At 36.2% G+C, this 18147-nt stretch overlaps 3 protein-coding genes across 5 annotated transcripts; 2 read left to right on the top strand and 1 right to left on the bottom strand.

Moving 5' to 3' along the window:
- The first annotated feature begins 43 nt into the window (after positions 1-43).
- On the top strand, positions 44-2603 carry LOC103139025 (WD repeat-containing protein WRAP73). The gene is made up of 7 exons (XM_016672089.1): positions 44-166; positions 837-971; positions 1059-1136; positions 1217-1319; positions 1435-1560; positions 1769-1960; positions 2183-2603. The coding sequence occupies exons 1-7, from the start codon at positions 44-46 to the stop codon at positions 2293-2295; spliced, it is 870 nt and encodes a 289-aa protein (XP_016527575.1). The 3' UTR covers positions 2296-2603.
- Positions 2604-4249: 1646 nt separating this feature from the next.
- Positions 4250-8606, bottom strand: LOC103138972 (tumor protein p63-regulated gene 1-like protein). Of its 2 annotated transcripts, XM_007553391.2 has the most exons (6): positions 8172-8599; positions 7890-7981; positions 7722-7772; positions 7520-7645; positions 5692-5845; positions 4250-5205 (listed from the first exon to the last, which is right to left on the bottom strand). In XM_007553391.2, the coding sequence occupies exons 1-6, from the start codon at positions 8400-8402 to the stop codon at positions 5011-5013; spliced, it is 849 nt and encodes a 282-aa protein (XP_007553453.1). In that variant the 5' UTR covers positions 8403-8599; the 3' UTR covers positions 4250-5010. The 2 variants fall into 2 exon arrangements, with proteins under 2 accessions (XP_007553453.1, XP_016527633.1); XM_016672147.1 differs by lacking the exon at positions 7520-7645 and having other exon boundaries at positions 8172-8606.
- A 1023-nt stretch (positions 8607-9629) lies between these two features.
- LOC103138973 (complement C1q-like protein 2) lies at positions 9630-14266 on the top strand. 2 transcript variants are annotated; one of them, XM_016672153.1, is made up of 6 exons: positions 9630-9725; positions 10138-10221; positions 10714-10776; positions 10973-11056; positions 11260-11394; positions 11479-14266. In XM_016672153.1, the coding sequence occupies exons 1-6, from the start codon at positions 9704-9706 to the stop codon at positions 11748-11750; spliced, it is 660 nt and encodes a 219-aa protein (XP_016527639.1). In that variant the 5' UTR covers positions 9630-9703; the 3' UTR covers positions 11751-14266. The 2 variants fall into 2 exon arrangements, with proteins under 2 accessions (XP_016527639.1, XP_007553455.1); XM_007553393.2 differs by having other exon boundaries at positions 11467-14266.
- Positions 14267-18147: the final 3881 nt, after the last annotated feature.

Below are 18147 nucleotides of genomic sequence, written 5' to 3'. Positions count from 1 at the left end.
AATTGTTGTTTTGTGTTTATTATTTTCAAATTGTGGTTGTATTATGTACTTAATTAATTTTTTGTTACTTATTTCACAGCATTTTGAGACTGAAACTCAGGACCTTGCAGGATTGGAGTGGTCTCCTAATGGATGTGTGCTAGCGGTGTGGGACAGCTGTCTAGAGGTCTGTTCCTTTAAGATTCAACAACTGAAATAAACTAACTGTACTAATGGCAAATATAGATATGAACCATACTTGCTTCAGTGCATTAAAAAGCAAAAGTTACCAAATGTTTCTTAAAGCTGCTGATTGTGCTCATTGAAGTTAGACTTGTCTGTCTTCCACTTTTCCCAGTGAGCAAATTTTTATTGAAACCAAAACCTGAACACACTGTTGATTTGATCTTGTGTCTGTGTTAACTTATACTTTATTTAGCCTATTATATCATCTTTAATTCTGCCAGTTTTGAGCACTTTTGTGTAGATCAGACATATTCAACATTGTTTACATTTTATTATTTTATATACTTACTGTAAATGACTGAATTAGCTGTTAGAAAAAGAAACAAATTGTTTTTCTTTATTTAAAACATACTCCATAAAGGTATTCTAAAAATAAAAAGCTGTTACTGATAGACATAGTGATGGAGAAATCATCTTATTGAAATTTGTTAGAAGTCCAGTGAATTGTAGATTAATTTTGTAATGACTCTGGCTTTAAACATTGCTTTTCTTTTAGAAAATGAGGCCAATCTAAGTACCACCTGCTTCATTCTTTTCAGATCTTGAAGCTGCATAAAAATGCCAAACAGTTGCTTCAATACCTTAGTTTATTAATTGTTTATTCTCCACAGTATAAGGTTTTGCTATATTCCTTGGACGGCCGGTTGCTGTCGACCTACAGTGCCTATGAGTGGTCCCTCGGTGTGAAGTCTGTGTCCTGGAGCCCCAGCAGCCAGTTCCTGGCTATAGGCAGTTATGATGAGAAAGTACAGTTTGTTAGAAAGTGTCAACATTTTATATGCACCGATGGTCACTATTTGTAGATTTCTTACTGTGTTTCTTATATTTGTCAGGTGCGCATCCTCAATAATATCACGTGGAAGAAAATCGTACAGTTTGAGCATCCTGCAACCATTGACAACACGAAAGCTGTGAGTATTGACGATGAAATTAAAATACTTTGTAGTTTATTTTTCTAATCAAGCTTATTTGCTACATCCTATGTCCTTAGATTGTGTATAAGGAAGTGGACAGAAGACCAGCAGTGGTCAGTGATGAGCTGTCACTACACAACATCACAATGGGCTCCACGCTTTTCAGCACCCAGAGCAAGTGTATGTCAGCAATACTCATTTATAACAAAACAATATTTGATTAAAAAAACAATAATAATCCCAATTGAAGTATCCTAGTTTGTTTACAAAATCAGAGTTGTTTTTCCTCATCCAGATGAGATCTGCCCCCTGCCTGTCCAAATTCCTGTGGTCAAGCCAGAGCCAGACAGAGCTAATCCCAAAATAGGTGTGTCTGTTCTGGCATTCAGCTCAGACAGTCGCTATCTTGCCACCAAAAATGGTAAGTACCGATGGCTGTTTGTTTTTTTTTTTGTTTGTTTTTTTTAACTTATCGGTGACCCCAGTAAACTGTGTGAAATGTGTTTATGGCTTCTAAATTTTTCAGTAATATATTCTTTCATACTCAACTGTTTTTCACCCTCCTGGTATTTTAACACCATTATAAACAGAGTGGCTGTGAAAGTTTATGAGCATTTCTGTCTCTGTAGACAACATGGCCACTGCCGTTTGGGTGTGGGACATGCAGAAGATGAGCCTGGACACTGTGCTGGAGCACACATCCGCTGTACGCTGCGTTATGTGGGACCCCCGTCGGCCCCGACTGGCCCTGTGTACCGGCAACAGCAAACTTTATCTGTGGTCTCCAGGAGGCTGCGTTTCTGTTCAGGTCCCTGCTGAAGGTATCGCACTCAATATTTAAACTGTGACTTTATTGGTTAAAATTTCCAACATTTTGGGTTAGCTGTTAGCTTGGGCTATGTGTGGAATAAGACGTCCTCTATAAACTTTGCAAATACTATTATTTTCAGTGCTTACTGTTATCTTTGACAAAAGTTTTTCTCTTTTTTTTTTTTGTACGTGTTTAGTGATCAGTTACTCCTCTATGTTTTTTTGTCTTTCAGGTAGTTTTCAAGTCCAGTCCCTAAAGTGGCACTGCAGTGGTGACTCTGTGATCCTGCTTGGGAAAGACCAGCTGTGTTTGTGCTATATGGACACTGACTACGAAGAAAAGTAAAAGTCACAACATTTACTCCAGAGTTAGTTCAGGTCTAATTTTGTACTTGAAGATCAGTGGAAGCACTCCTGGATATCTAATATATCTGGATTATAGCAGCTTAAAAACCAAAAAATGTTGAAAACCTGATGACATTCCTACTCCTTCAGAAAAAAACAACTTTTTAAACTAAAAGATACTAGTTTAAAAACTAGTGCTAGTTTTTTCAGCACTAAGCCTTAGCCTTAAACTATTTATGTACATGTTTCTTTGAATGTTTGTACTTGTTCTAATTTTTTTGAAATAAATACTTCAGTTTCTTACTTTGATGGATCTACTTTGTAAACTGTAATTTCCAATTTTATACACATAATTTCCAATTACGTGTATAAAATTAGAAATTACCTTCACATAAATAAGTTAATCATAATAGTCTTTAAGATCCAGAATGAAATTAATATTGATACATCTTTTGTAAACCCCCTTTTAAAGCATGAAGCTGTATGACCTGCACAATGAATAACCCAGCTAGTAGCAAGGACAGAAAAAATCTAAATGGTTACATGTGCAGCTATGAAAGTCCATCCTGTATGGCTCAGCAGGCTGGGGTCATGAATTATGTTATAGTAGCTCTGAAAAGGGAAGAAAGCAATACACTTCTTCTGCAACCTACAATAAGGAACCAAATAAACTGTCATTAGAAAAACAAGAACGTCTTTATTACTTCTTTTCAGTCTTGGCTGCTGAGCTGCAAACAGAGATCAAATCGAAGCCTCAAAACATTTTAACATTTCTTTTTTTAAATAAAATACTTTTCAACTGGCATACATAAGACATTTTGTATTAGCATTCATACGTTAATTTTAAAAATACAGATGAACACTTATTTACAACTAAACATAAGTTATATTGTGCAACAACAAAAAAAAAATCTGTCATGCAAACTTGGCGTGCAAGGACCATGCGCAAGGACAGAAAAATGTGCTGCGAGACATCTGGTTAGGTTTGCTTGTTTTGAATTTTTTGGTTGGACAGGCATTGACCTAGATTTTTAAAAAACGAAGTTATTTGGATAAAGGAGGAACTGGCTACTCACTCTTCTCAGGCACATCTCAAAAATTCTCATTGCGGATAAAGTTTGGATTCTGTGGATTCGTCAATGTTGGTATGGAAATGTTGGCTCATTCTGGTTGAACCATATTTTCACCATTTAAGGCTTGGTGAATCGGTGAAGGTGAAAGCCGAGCCATTCAGGACGTCTCAGTAGGCAACTGATGTTTTTGGCACAAATCATTGTTAAATCTGGACCTGACGAACTGAACCAATTTTAAATCTATCCTACACTAGGCACCAGACATGATGTGTCTTTTACTGAGCATTTTTATCTTTGGTGACATTTTTTCTATTGCTCCACAACAAATGTAATTGAGTTTGCTTCACTGATACCTGGTTTTCTTAAGAATACATTTTGTTCCAATACCTGAAGTACTCTTTGCATCATGTCTGAAGAAATGCTGCTACTCTCACTTTGCCATGGGTTGACATTATTTATTTACTTTGCTAAATCTCTCAATTTTCTCCATGGTTCCTATGCAGGCTTAAAAAGTTTAGAATTTCCTTTCGGTAATTTGCAGGTCTGGGTAGCTGTAGAAATGAAATAAAAAAGGGTGTTGGTCTTCAGCTTTTGAAAATGTAAAAACATTAAAACAGTTTGGTTTATTACCATATAGCCTTTAGTTTACACTTAATGCTGATCTTGGTTTTTGGCGTTGTGAGCTGAAATTTGTAGCTTTGCCTCAGGTGATAATGGTGTGCAACACTTTAGAGTTCCTAAAGATGTTGAGCATAGAAGTTTGTCAAATTACAATGAAGTGAAAAAGGACCAAACATGGTCATCTTTGGCAAATTATGTTAAAATAGAACCCAGGTTTTTTCATTGCACTACTTCAAGGCATTTTTCAACTTGCCTTCATCAAAAATGGCCAAGTTTTAATAATCTGTAGCTCAATGTTCTTTAGGAGGAAACATGGTTTACTGGAAGCAAAACAAAAAGGAACAAGATCCAAACTCCTGCATAGAACACCAGTGACAAATCCTTTCTCCTTACTCAAGAAAATTAAACATAATGAAATAAAACAACATGTAACTTTCACTGTGCGCATGCTGTCGATGTAGAAAAGCAATTTCTTTGTTAGTCTCCTTATTGTGTTTATCATATGACATAATTGGCAAATTCCCTTTTGAAATAATGCAGCCATGGAGTTCAGTACCATGTAATGCACCAAGTCTAACACAATTGTTTTAACTAACATTGTTTCATGGTTTGTTGCTGCAGATAAAAACTCAAACAAAGCCAATTCCTAATTAAACCCATTTAAGATCTGAAATGACCCCTAAGTTTCAGGAACTTACTAAATCTACAAGGAGTTTAGGAGTTTTGCAAGTTATCTTGCATAAAGCATCTGCTGCAGAGCGGGGCGTGTGAGGTTGATCTGCAGATTTTTAATGGAAAGCAGCGAATAAAATAAAATGGCAGTCATTACAGCTCCAACTGTCTTTTACCTGCTGCAGCCAGACCACATGTCTCCAACACCAAATTAAGGAAGTGTGGACATGTCACGGGCTCGACTGAGACACACACACACACACACACACACAGGCAAGCTGTACTGAACCGCAGCTTCTGTCAGACAGTGCAGTTTAACAAAGACAGACGGGGACAATCCCATGAGAAACTCAGAAGCCGATTTTGCCACGCGTCATGGAGTAGCCCAGCTTCGCTTCATTGTTGATGAAAGACATGATGCCCAGATAGGTCTCAATCAGCAGGGGTCTTTCCAAGATCAGGACGCCGTTAGCCCGGCCGGGGATGGGGTGCTCCTTGTGTGCTTTCTTCACCGCCTGTATCAGCTGGGTTTTGAAGCTGTCCAGCTGGGGAAGAGAAGAAATGCATGAAACAGGATCAAACTTGTTTGTAAACTTATACCGTTTATATCCTTATCAAAACTCAGACGAAAAGTGGATAATTCATAGTACTAAAGCGTTATAGCCAAATGAGCTTCATTTGTTGCATATAGAATATGCATGCAGAAAGGTCCAAACAAGTGCTACTGCCTTGTCAGTAAGAAGGGGAAAAAAAGCAGCTTTGAGCTAAGCTATTTATGCAGATTAAGGTGGTATGAATGAATGGCCCTTTGTTCTGGAGGATTACTAATACCACTAGAGCTCTGTTGTTTCCAGCTGGCCTGTGACTGCTGGAGCTGTTGTTGCTCAATGTGCCTCAAACAACATTTAGATCACCGATGACAACACTATGTGGTAGATTGCATTTCAGACTGCCGTGCTTATCAAAGTGAAACCGAGGAATGCACTTGCTATGAAATCATTTGTTGGCCAGCTTAGTGAAGCAGATCATACCTGGCAGAGGGAGGCCACCTTCTCATCGGCGCGGGCCATGGGGTGCTCTGTGAAGGTGGAGTACGGCATGTCTGTGGACCAAGGGTTCCAGCGGTTGAGAAAAGAGGCTCGGGGACGTTTGTCCCACTGAACGCGAATCCCGTAGCCCTCTCTTCTGCAAAACAAGTCAGGAACAGGCCTGTCACAATAAGCAATAGCTCAATTAATTGCATGATAAATTAACGTGAACGCATTTGTCTCTTTTCTCTCTCTCTCTCTCTCTCTCTCTCTCTCTCTCTCTCTATCAAACCTGGTCTCTTCAGTCTGGTGCATTGGTCTCAACTAGACCTTTGTTTTTAAGACAAGTTTGTTTACAGAGAGACTTCATAATTTTTGTTTTTGTTGTTTTGAATGTTTAAAATGTCTCCCAGTTCTAGTGTAAAATGTTCAATAGAATTTAAAGTTTATTGATCTTTGAGTAATGTGTTCTTGCATTCTAATGCCATTATCATTATATTACTTCCAAATGGTTTCAAAACAACATTATAATTTATCGCAATAACTTCTGGGGCAATTTATCGTCCATCAAAATTTGTTATCGTGACAGACCTAGTCAGGAACAATGTAACTTTTTAAGGAAATTACTTTTTTGATTTTATTTTATTTTTTTTTACCAAGCACTGCAGCATCTTTAAGTAGCTTTTATCTGTGTCTGAGTTTTCCCTTGTATTTAATGCCTGAGAGATAAAATGGTGAGACATAACATAAGCAGAGATTACGAGAAACATTATCAAACACTGTTTGTGTTGTCAGATTTCATATTTTCATATTTTCACATTCGTAGCACAGATATTAGTTACTAGAAGGCAACCATGACATACGTATTATTTAAGGCCTTGCTCAGACGTGGAACTAACATCTGTCCTGTGTGGCTTGAATGCACCTGGATGGCGCTAAATATATGTGTTGACACATTTAAGAGGATTGAGGACGAGCTTGCATTAGTTTACCAGTCCAAACACAAACCGTACCAGACACGACAAAGACATGCCAGACGTTTTTCAGTGACAAACATTTGATAAACAGTCTTGTATTTTTAGCTACTTTTAATTTAAGGTAGTAGATGGTTAATATTTTGGCTATAATGTTGAATGTTTATGCTCATTCCCTGCAGTCAATAGAGGAGATACAAGGAATTCCTCCTACTTCAGTTTTCAAAGTAAACCACACAGCAGCATGGACAACAACATAAATAATTAATGAATCTTATTAAAAGTTTTGCATCAGTCAGTGTGCACGCGGTTTATTTTCTTATGTTTGTGTAGATTACCAACTGTAGCTACTGTCTCCTATTCAGTTGATCTTTTCAGAACACAATCTACTTGTGTTGCTTAAGCCACGTGAAATATGGGGGGTCAAAGTTCACCCTTCAGTTTTATGCCACCGATGCAGGTCAGGAGATCATCGCAAGCTCCTAACGACTATTTGACCTACTGATAGCTGACGGCTATCACGATGTGGCGTGGTTATGCGTTTATTTGCACGTACAGCGAGTTACGTAGATCTAATCAATAAGGATGACAGTCATGCTTAACGCTGTCCTCTTGTAACCGAACCAACCAAGACAAAAGTGAGAGCTAGATCTGAACCATCCAACATGAACATCCCAGGCTGTTTTGTTTTTTTTCTTCTTTCTTTCCTACAACAACCTGACTGGTTCGAATTCATGAATGACAAATGTTGCTTTCAAGGGAAATAACGTCACACTGTTTTTTGACCGACTGGTCTCATGCCCGTTTACTTGAAGCAAATAATACTGTCATGCTGCAAAAAAACAAAAATGACCCACTTGTTGAGAGATTTCGGTGGGAATTCAAATTCCCCCACAGAGATGGTGTCTACAGCGTTGAGGGATATCCTGACAACTTGCTGGCACAGCAGATTAATGAAGTCGTACTTGCACACTAGCAGAGACCTGCACACAAAAAAACACATTTTCTGTTTACACTTCCTAAAACCACACAGGCAGCATGGAAAGCTTATTTACTCACTTATCGGTTATTAGAACAAGTCTCTCCTTCTCGTTGTTCCAATGGTCTACTCTGTGGAAATCCCACAAATAAACAGCAGAATATGAGGATTTATGTTGGGGAAAATCGGCTGTTAGTTTCTCATCAGCTGATGATGATGATGGCAGGCCCGGCCTGATGGATACTCACTCTGCCAGCAGCCAGACGCTGAGCACCTCCCCGTCCTCGGATGGGAGCGCCACGGTCCGGATGTCGTTCACAGCCTGCTCGATGGTACCTGGCTGAGATCAGCATCACACAACAACCGCCAATCATCAGCATCACCTGCTCAGACAAACCAGCATCTTTGTGATGTCCTACTGCACTGCTGTAAAAAATACTGCACTAATATAGTACATCTTGTATCACGACAGTTTAGTGGAGCTTTCTGGCAGCTTTAAATTTAGTTATTCACATTTATATGCAGCTCACCCTGAACACGAAGTAGTCCTTGACTTTCGCTTGCATCGTGGGGTTGTGCACATGAAAAGGCGTGAGCGTTTGTAACGGGGGGCAGCAGGCCACGGAAGCTGCGTGTCCGAAGCCCCGTCCGGCGGCCTCCGGAGGCGTGAAGGAGACCTCGACCCCCTCCTCGGTCTCTGCGTGGAGGAGAACCGCAGCACCCGGGCTCTCCGGGTCCACCGTGTCGTTCAGCTGGAGCATGGCGGAGGAGACGATGTTCGCGAAGTTTTCCTGACGACTAACGCCGAATTTCACATTAGAAAATGGATTTCCGAGGACGCGGACTCTCCCATAGCGCACGAATGTTTTGATAGTCGGGGGTAACAAGGAAGCAGTTCCGGCTGGCTTCTCGTTTCATTTCCTTCCTCTTAAAGGGACATTCACCCAGCTCACTGTGGATTAATTGTGCTTTAAACCACTCTTCCCTTTTGTCAGAAACATTTTGCAGACGTACATTCCATGCAACTCATTGTCATCATTCACGTTTATTAAGTTAAGTGGTAAAATAAATATTTTCACCATTAAGAAGTAAACATTATGCCTCAAAGTATAGTTAGCTACTGATGTTTCCTTGCATGACACTGACTCGTTTTAGAAGTTGTCACTTGTTTCATCTCTTGTTCGAAGCAATAGCAAATAAAAATAACCTTAACAGGTAGCAAGCTACCTTTTAAATGAGCTAATGCAGTCTAAAAATAATCATCAGTTGGACTTTAGGTCATGACAAACAGCCCCCTCTAGTAGACGTTTTTGATAATTGCTACTCCTGGCCATCAACTCTAGTGCCTTCAACTTCTAACATAAAACAGGTGGTTCATGTCAATTAAACATGGGCAAAATAATAATAATAATAATAATAATAATAATAATAATAATAATAATAATAAAACAACCAGAACTATCATTGTACTGAAAACATTATGTAATGCTTGCCATTAACTCATTTCTAAACTGAATTTTATTTCTGAAGATTACCTCAAGACTTTCACCCTGCTTGCTCTGTTTTTGCTCTGATNAGTAACACAACCAACAAAACAAAGATGTCTTCTTATGTCATGGTAGTTTATTTATACAGCACAGCACTAAATTAAAGCAACCATTTTAATGTAAATAAAATTTACTTGTGAGATGCATTGACTCCAGGCCAATTCACCTTTGTCTCAAATCATAGCTACTGTCTTTTGAACATTTCTCACCTGTCTCTAACTGTTGCATAGTGGCTTATGTCTTGTGACAGCATTTTAACTAATTATAAAGACAATAAAAAAGCTCAACTCTCACTCAAAATTTAAGTTATAAAGCTGAAGAAAATGTCAGGTAAAATAATCTAAACTGGAAAAATATGTAATGGGAAAAGAGTTAAATGTTTTCTTACCAATGCTATATGCTGTGTTAAATTATTTTACTGACAGTGTAAATAATGGCTTATATTTTTGTTTTTTTTCCTTTTTACACCAACAGCTAAGGCCAGAGAACTGGAGTTGCTAAAGAATGAGTTGGATATGATTAAGCAACAGTTTCAAGGTATCTATTACATGAAAAATGAAATAACATGTTAAATGTGTATTTACAATCTAATGAGGTCACATATTTGTCAGTGTAGTTTGTGTAATTTGTGGATTTGTTCATTTATTGTTCATTTAAGATGTAAAGGTGAACATATAGATATCAGCTAGTAGTGTGTGTTAAAAAGAGAGAATTGGAGCTGCATAAGGATGAATTAGACAAACTGAAGCAACAGTACCAAGGTATTTATTTATTTATCTACTGTCCATGGAAATAAGTTTAACGAACAAGAGCAATGTTGCCAAGCTTAATAACTCTATTTTAACTTCTAGAGGGTCAACTGCAGGGATGGATAATTAAAATAAATGTTTTTTTTTGTTTGGTTAATAGTGATGATAAGATGTTTGTTCTTTTGTTATTGTATTTCCAGGTCAGGCAGGAGAGCTGAGCAGTGTTAAAGCCCTGGCAAACATCACTGAAGATCAAATGGAGACTCTGAGAAGAGAAGGAGAAGGTTAAAAATCCTTATTGAGCCTCATATTATCATATCATAAGGCATTTTTAATCTACAATTGCCAAGAGTCTCATTCTTCATAATTATATTTATTTAAATGTCAGTGACTAGGAAGCAAAAATAAAGAAGATCAGTATTCCTTGTAAAACAGCCAGAACACAGAGTTTCTTTACATCTAGACTAAAAACCCATCTGTTTAGAGTTGCTTTTGTACCATAATAAATGAAACACCAAACGATGTTTGATGTGTAATGATAGCACTTAGAAAAATGTAATGCTTCGATTGATTGTTGTGTTTTTATGATATAAAGCAGTTTGAACTGCCTTGCTGCCGAAATGCGCAATACAACTAATCTTAATTGATTGACTGATCAAAAATAAGATGTAATGGAGAAATGTAGCAACAGAAATATTTGGATGTAAAAATTCATTGCAAAGACAGTTGTTTAAATTTTCTTGTCAAATTATATTTTTTCTTTGATCCACACTCAGCTAAGACAAAAGAACTGGAGGTGCAGAAGAAAGAGTTGGACAAGCTGAAAGAACAACACCAAGGTATGCCAATAAGGAAAAAATCAAAAATAAACTCTTATTAAAGGTATCGAAACATTACCTTTCATGTCAGCTGCCGTGATTAAAAATACTACCAAATAATAATAAAAAAGAAATAACAACAGTATTCTGTCATCGTGATAAATAATAGTCACAAGAGTAAAATTGATAACTGTTCTTTTGCTTTGCATAATTTCAGCTCATGCAGAGGAACTGCTCAGAGTTCAAACCAGGGCAAACGGCACTGAAACCAAAGTGGAGGCTCTGAGGAGAGAAGGAGAAGGTCTGTGAGTTCAGAAATAAACTCCCCATGTTAAAAATCATTTTTGTTAAAAATGTTACATTTGTTTAAAATGAATAATGCATTTCTGTTGTTAAAAATCTGTCCAAATTTTTAATCCTATGTCCTTCTTTTTTATTCAAATCAAAACAGCTTACAGTGGATAATTTTATGCTGGATCCTAATAATTACTTCCTGACTTACAGTGAAACAAGTGGCTTTCTCAGCTTCCTTGATGTCTTCAGGCAACGCTGGAGAAACTGGACCATTTAACACACACACACCTTTGGTCTTCAGATATGTTGCTACAAATATAGGAAATGCCTACAACCCAAACACAGGTATCTCTGTTTAAATGTTATTATTTTTATTATTATTATTATTATTATTATTATTATTATTATTCATTTCAGGTTTTTTCACAGCTCCAGTGAGAGGAGTCTACCACTTTGAGTTCTATATCTATGGACATGGACATGCTTCATATCCTGCAGGTGCTGTGTTGACCAAGAATGGAGAACATATTTTTATTGCATATGAACATCAGCCTTCTCATGGTGCTAATGCTGCTAATGGTGTCACATTACTGTTAGAGGTTGGAGATGTTATATTTTTGCGTCAGTGGCAAAACTCAAGGATTTATGATAACCAAAATCATCACACAACCTTCAGTGGTCACCTGCTTTTCCCCATGTGAGCAGCAAGCTGTGCTGATTTTCACCATCAACTCTACAACATGCCATAACTGACACGGAGCTACAGTGGTGTGATTTCTCATCCTGATTTCCTCTTTTTCTCCACGTTTGTCACACATAAGAGCTTCGTAGCATCAAATCAATTTAAATATCAACTTAACTAAACACAAAATGTGTTTTTTAAATGAACTTGTATGTCTTTAATGGGGCAAAATAATCCAAATCTACCTAATCCTGTGTGAAAAAGTGATTGCTCCCACCTGTTAAAACATAATTTAATTGCGGTTTATCACACCTGAGTTCACTTGCAGAGACCTGATTACTGCCAAATCAGTTTTCAATTAAGACGTCACTTCAATAAGACCTGCCTGACAAAGTGAAGTTTGCCACAAGAGTTTCAAAAGTTAGACATCATGCTGAGATCCAAAGAAATTCAGGAACCAGTGAGAACAAAAGTAAATGAGATGTATTAGTCTGGAAATGGTTACAAAGCTCAAGGATTTATGATAACCAAAATCACCAGGATACCTTCAGTGGTCATCTTCTTTTTCCATGTGAGCAACAAACAATCCCAGTTTTCTACCAGCTACAGTATCACACATTAAAACTCATTAATGAATCTAACAGAGTACGCATTTCTTTGCTATTTAGAAGTTAATATTTTTGCATGTAAAATATAACATGCAAAACAAATAATCATCAAATATCATGGATATACTAACTACACTGTGACTATATATGTATATAATTGAAATCTGACTAAACTGGGATAAAAAGTGGTTCTATAAACATGTGAAACCAATTGCCTCCTACCTGATGGACTTCAACACAAAATAACTATTAGTCTAATATAAAACTTTATTTCAATAACTTTACATCAGTTCGAGAGTGAGTTATTGGATTTTTTTCTTTCTGTTTTGTATCCATGTTTTATTTTTTTTGTACATTTTCATTTGAATATTTTATGAGCATTTTGATTAAATATGTGTCTTCCTCAGCTTCTTTGTTTAGATAGATAGATAGATAGATAGATAGATAGATAGATAAAGTTTATTTTATTGAACCATAATTTGAGTTAAAATTATGTTTTTAAAATTTTATTTTAGAAATATTGTCATATTAGTTAATAATCATGCTAAGCTAAACCTTATCGCAGTAAGTTCAGATATTAGTGAGAATGAGGATGGAAGCTTTTTGTCTTTGTAAAATAATATAATTATCTTTTTTCCCACAAGCAAAAAACAAACTTAACAAAAGCAGCACTGCTTTTTACTGTTTCAGCAACAATAAGGACATGGTTTGGGACTTGGTTACAGAGAAAATTACAGACTTCAGATTTTTATATCTGTTTACTTAATAAAGCCACTTCAAAGACTAAAACAACCAGACTGAGTTGTTACCATAGCAGTCTTTTTCTAAGATGATACATGGGTATGATTAATGATGATGATGATGCTTTTAATGAGGAGGTGAGAAAATCCTCTTCATCATTTGGTTTATAGGATAAAGAGAAGGTTTTGCCTTTCGTTGTTTGTCTTTCTTTGTAAAAAAAAAGTCATTACAAATTTGAACATCTTAGAAGTGCTCATAAATTCAGGAATTTCTTTGCAATAAGATGCATTCAAGCTTTGTGGACTTCCTGAAATTTGCCCACCCTCCATGTTTACTAAGACATACTAATTTACTAAGACATACTAATTGCTAAGACATAATTATCTCATGATAAGAGATAATGACCTCTTATCAAGTGAGGTCATTGATAAGAAATCAATGACCTCACTTTGATAGGTTTTAGATGCTCAGTGAGATTATCGTCAGATAACAGTGAAACAAAGTCCATCTTAGACAACATGTGTAAACTATATTTTCATCTTCCTTTAAGTAACTTACTGATTTGTGAGCCATTTATGAGCCGTCATATTGGTGGCTCATGAATGTTTAATTAATTATAGTTATTTGATTGTAGATTATAATAGATCATAATAGATATTGTGTTGCTCATAAAAAGTAGGTCTGACTGTGTGACTGAATCTAGGTTTCTAGTGTGATCTGGTTTGTGGCCTCGTTGATTTAATTGCTGATTTCTAATAAAAAAAACAATTTTGTTTCCTGCATTTTGCTGGAAAAGGCTGTGGTGCATGTTACCATTAAACTTGTAGACACCTTTTCTCAGTGACTGCAAAGCACTGTGGTCATGTGGTGATATAGGAACACAAAAATGTGTCACATCAGCATACAGGAATGGTAAGAGATATTAAAATGTTTTATCTGACCGAGGAAGAACATATAGATATTGCATTGTGGCATGACGCCAAAGCTTGAGAAACTCCACATGTGGTTTTTGGTTCCTCAAAATTATAGAAGCCAGGTGAATGAAGAGAGTCCTGGTCTGCCAAATACAATTTAAATCAGTTGTTTACAGCACCAGAGTCATAGAAGAGAGTGTTAGAGATTTTTTGGTATTATCATTTTGTTATTACTTTAGTTCATATTCAGTCTAATGTTAATCAATAGTTAATTAACATTCAGTATTATTGTGATTTTCAGTTTAAAGTGTTCTCTTCCTTATGTGTGTATAAACTGACCTGGAGGCCCCATCTACCTGTTCGTCTTCATGTGAAACAGTTATCTGTGCGTTTCCCAGACCTTAAATTACTTTCCACAGGTGCCTCCTTATCAACCGGAATACTCCCTATTTTAGAAACTGTCTGTGTGCAGTCGTATTTTGTCTCTGCTGTCTGCTTTACCTAAACTCCTTCTTTTTGCTTGATAATAAAAGACAAGCTGTAACCAAAGGTCTTCAGAACGCTCAGTGAACGGCTCGGAGGAGCAGTTTGCTGAGACTTCTCCTTTTGCAAAAGCTTGGTCATAAAATTCATATATGTTGTCTGTGGTTCTTTTAATGAAGGTTCGAGGAAAATACCCATCAGAGAGTTTGCTATGTAAGAAGGACGATTTAATGTCAAGAACACAACTGTTTTTAAAAGAGAGGTGAATAAGTTACTGTCAAAAATCTATTTAAAATAAGTTTGCCCTTGGTTTTTATCATGGAGAGGATTCTGACATTGAAATGTAAGAATTTATTTTCAGCTTTTGTAAAGGGAAACATTTTATAGTTTTAAGAATGAAAATAACACCAACCAACAACACTAACAACAAAAACAGACCAATTATAGAAAAAAAATATTCCAAATTCAAAACTATGGTTTGTCATTTGTTGCAAAATATTGTGCTTTTTGATTGTATACGACTAGTCCAATGTATCAAGCCTTATCACCTTCCACGTGTTTCTATAAAAAAAGAAAAGAACATTGTGGTAATAATTATTCAGCTGTAGTAAATGCAGTATTTAAAGGCTTGGGTGAAGGGAACCCACAAAGCTGATCTGTAGAGACTGAGAACAGAGACCAAAATGTTTTTCCAAGCATTGCTGCTAATCTGCTCTCTCTCCAGCGCTCAGCTGCATGCCGTAGCCGACAATGAAATAAGACAAACTGGACCACAGGAAGGAGACGCAGAAAATCTTTCAAATGATCAACAAACCTTTACGCAGGACATCAATGCTGTGCTGAGAGAGATGAGCGCCTCACTGGCTGGACTGAAGGTGGAGCTCAGGTGCTTACAGAAAGACCATGATGGTATGTTTTGAAACCGAAGAATATCACTGGGAATTTCTACCTTATTTAACTAAAATGTTTGCATAGAAACAATTATATTGTTTATATTGTTATGTCGTATTGTCACCAACAGCAAAGGTGAGCGAACTGGAACTGCAAAAGACGGAGGTGGAAAAGTTGAAACAACAGTACCAAGGTATTTATCACAGAAAGCCTTCATGAGTAAAAGTTAGACATCAGAGGTAAAATCAGTTTTGTTCATCATAAGCATCACTCCTGTCTGGTTTTTTAATTGATAATTATTATTCTTATTCTAAATTGATCTGAGATGCAATTGCAAGTACAAATAGGACCTACTGTTAAAATCTTCACTGACAGGAAGAATAGATTAAATCTATTATTCATCTTTGCTGGCATGTCTTTTCAATTATGCTTTAAATTAGAGAGAAACCTAAAGGAAATATGTTTGAAATGTGCATTGTGGCAACAGGAAATAAACACGTTGTCTTTCTTTTCCAGAAAAAAGTAAAGAGTTGGACAATCTGAAACAACACTACCAAGGTATTTAAATACTGATTACATGTAATTTATGACCTCATCTTGTTTGCCTTCATTTTGTTTTTATAGCAAAAATATCAGAACTGGGGCAAATCAAAGTGTCTCCTGTATATCATAACCACTTAAATCTTGAGGAAAAGAAGACAACTAATGTAAAACAAATATCTGTTTTTTTTCTCTTTTAACAGGAAGGGGTAACATAATAATAATAATAATAATAATAATAATAATAATAATAATAATTACTGTGGTTCATCTGATTTCAGCTCATGCAGAGGAACTGATCAGAGTTCAAACCAGGGCAAACAGAACTGAAAACCAGGTGGAGGCTCTGAGGAGAGAAGGAGAAGGTTTGTGAATTTAGAAATAAACTCCCCCATGTTAACAGACATATCTGTTAAAAAAATTACATTTATCTAAATAATTTTAATATGTTAAAAATATGGCCAATTTTTAAATTCTTGTTTCTATCAAAATAAAATCAGCTTACAGTGAATAAATTCATGCTGGATCCTAACATTTACTTTTGCTCTGACAGTGAAACGAGTGGCTTTCTCAGCTTCCTTGTTGGCCTCTGGAGCAGAAACGGTTGGTCCATTTAACACTCAAACACCTCTGGTCTTCAGACATGTTGTTTCAAACATCGGAAATGCCTACAACCCAAACACAGGTACCTCAGTTTAAGTGATATTTATTATTNAAACTGAATTTTATTTCTGAAGATTACCTCAAGACTTTCACCCTGCTTGCTCTGTTTTTGCTCTGATCCTTCTCGTGCTGAGGACCTGTATTTATTTGAATTCATGGTAACAGGATTTCTGTTACCAGGTCAGTCCAAGTCTTAATTCTCTTTTTTTCAATTAGAGCAATACAAAAACAAAGCAAACAAGGCATGTTTTTGAATTGTTTTTCATACAAATTGACATCCCATTGCAACTTTTCTTGCAAAGCCATCTGTTTTTGTTTTCCATGTGTTATTTTTATTAAGGAAGCACATAAGAAAAACACTTTGTTATCAGCAGTTTATCACATGTGTGATGCTGCTATCTGGTAAGTGTTGGTTTATCTGGTTTATCAGTCTGAGCCCAAATAAGAACTTATCATTTATACTACTGTTATTGAGGAAGCACAAAGAGAAAATAGTCCTTATCATTCATCTATTTCCTCATGGTAAGTTACTGGGTCACATTATAACATGATGAAATCAAAATGTTTGGACTGTTTTTTGTTGTTTTTGTTGTTGTTAATTAAACATTTAAACATAACCCTCTCAGAAATTTAAGAAATGTTTGATTCTCTTATCAACTATTTTCATTAAAGCTGCGTTTGAAATGAAACATAATGCGAGTTAGAAAGCAGTTCACTTTCTAAGCATTTATCTGGAATTTTTCCAAAGAACTTGTTTTGATGTCAGCACTGGTTGAATATTTCCTGCATAGGTGATTATTATAGTCTTGTCTTGTACAGATAACTGTATAACAAAGTCCATCTTGGTCAACCCTAAGGCTCTGTATTTCTTTTTAAAAGTCATTAATACCTAAGCTGTCCATGAGCTGAGGAATCTAGATGCTTTATACATATGTTAAAATTAAGTATCTTGAAAACACTGGCTTTCTGGAAAAAATGTGTTTGTCCAGAAAACCAAAGCAGTAACAGAAGGATGACTTGATCAATTATCTAGTGTTGGTCAGGACTCTTGGAACAGCAATACAGAGGAGTTGAGCTTCCTGCTTGACTTTTCTACTCACAACTGTAAAGACACAAAACCTTTAATCAAAGATATGTATTGAAATGTCTCTTTTTAGCATGACTAAGAAACAAAAAAATAGGAATGTTATCTTTGCTGGATTCCATAGTGGAAAGAAATCCATATTAATACGGCATGGCGGAGAATTGTAGCAATGTTAGTTTTGACATATTTGGATGTCATTGTTTCTTTGAAAAGAAAGACAAAATGTAATCATATTTTTTCTTCAATACAAACTCGGCTAAGATGAGAGAAGTGGAGGTGCGAAAGAAAGAGTTCTACGAACTACAACAACAACACCAATGTATCTCAAAATTGAAAGAAAATGTTTAAAAAATGAAGTCTGATTTTTAAAAGGTATCAAAATATGACTTTTGCTCAGTCAGAATGTTTGAAAAATATTAATAGATATTAAACTCAAGCAAAAAATAACCATTATACTATCTTCTAGTTCTGGAATAGTTCTCCAAAGATTTT

Source organism: Poecilia formosa, unplaced genomic scaffold (genome assembly GCF_000485575.1).
Source record: "Poecilia formosa unplaced genomic scaffold, Poecilia_formosa-5.1.2 Scaffold56, whole genome shotgun sequence".
NCBI classification, from domain to species: Eukaryota; Metazoa; Chordata; class Actinopteri; order Cyprinodontiformes; family Poeciliidae; genus Poecilia; species Poecilia formosa.
This window is presented reverse-complemented; position numbering and strand designations above follow the sequence as displayed.

Coding starts and splice junctions, on each gene's coding strand:
- LOC103139025 (XM_016672089.1), top strand. CDS start 44: ATGTACTTAATTAATTTTTTGTTACTTATTTCACAGCATTTTGAGACT. Junction 167..836: donor TGTGGGACAGCTGTCTAGAG/GTCTGTTCCTTT, acceptor TATTCTCCACAG/TATAAGGTTTTGCTATATTC. Junction 1,320..1,434: donor TTTCAGCACCCAGAGCAAGT/GTATGTCAGCAA, acceptor TTCCTCATCCAG/ATGAGATCTGCCCCCTGCCT.
- LOC103138972 (XM_007553391.2), bottom strand. CDS start 8,402: ATGCTCCAGCTGAACGACACGGTGGACCCGGAGAGCCCGGGTGCTGCG. Junction 5,846..7,519: donor CCACCGAAATCTCTCAACAA/GTGGGTCATTTT, acceptor CTTGTTTTGCAG/AAGAGAGGGCTACGGGATTC. Junction 5,206..5,691: donor AGGTGGCCTCCCTCTGCCAG/GTATGATCTGCT, acceptor TCTCTTCCCCAG/CTGGACAGCTTCAAAACCCA.
- LOC103138973 (XM_007553393.2), top strand. CDS start 9,704: ATGATTAAGCAACAGTTTCAAG. Junction 10,777..10,972: donor GCTGAAAGAACAACACCAAG/GTATGCCAATAA, acceptor GCATAATTTCAG/CTCATGCAGAGGAACTGCTC. Junction 11,057..11,259: donor TCTGAGGAGAGAAGGAGAAG/GTCTGTGAGTTC, acceptor CCTGACTTACAG/TGAAACAAGTGGCTTTCTCA.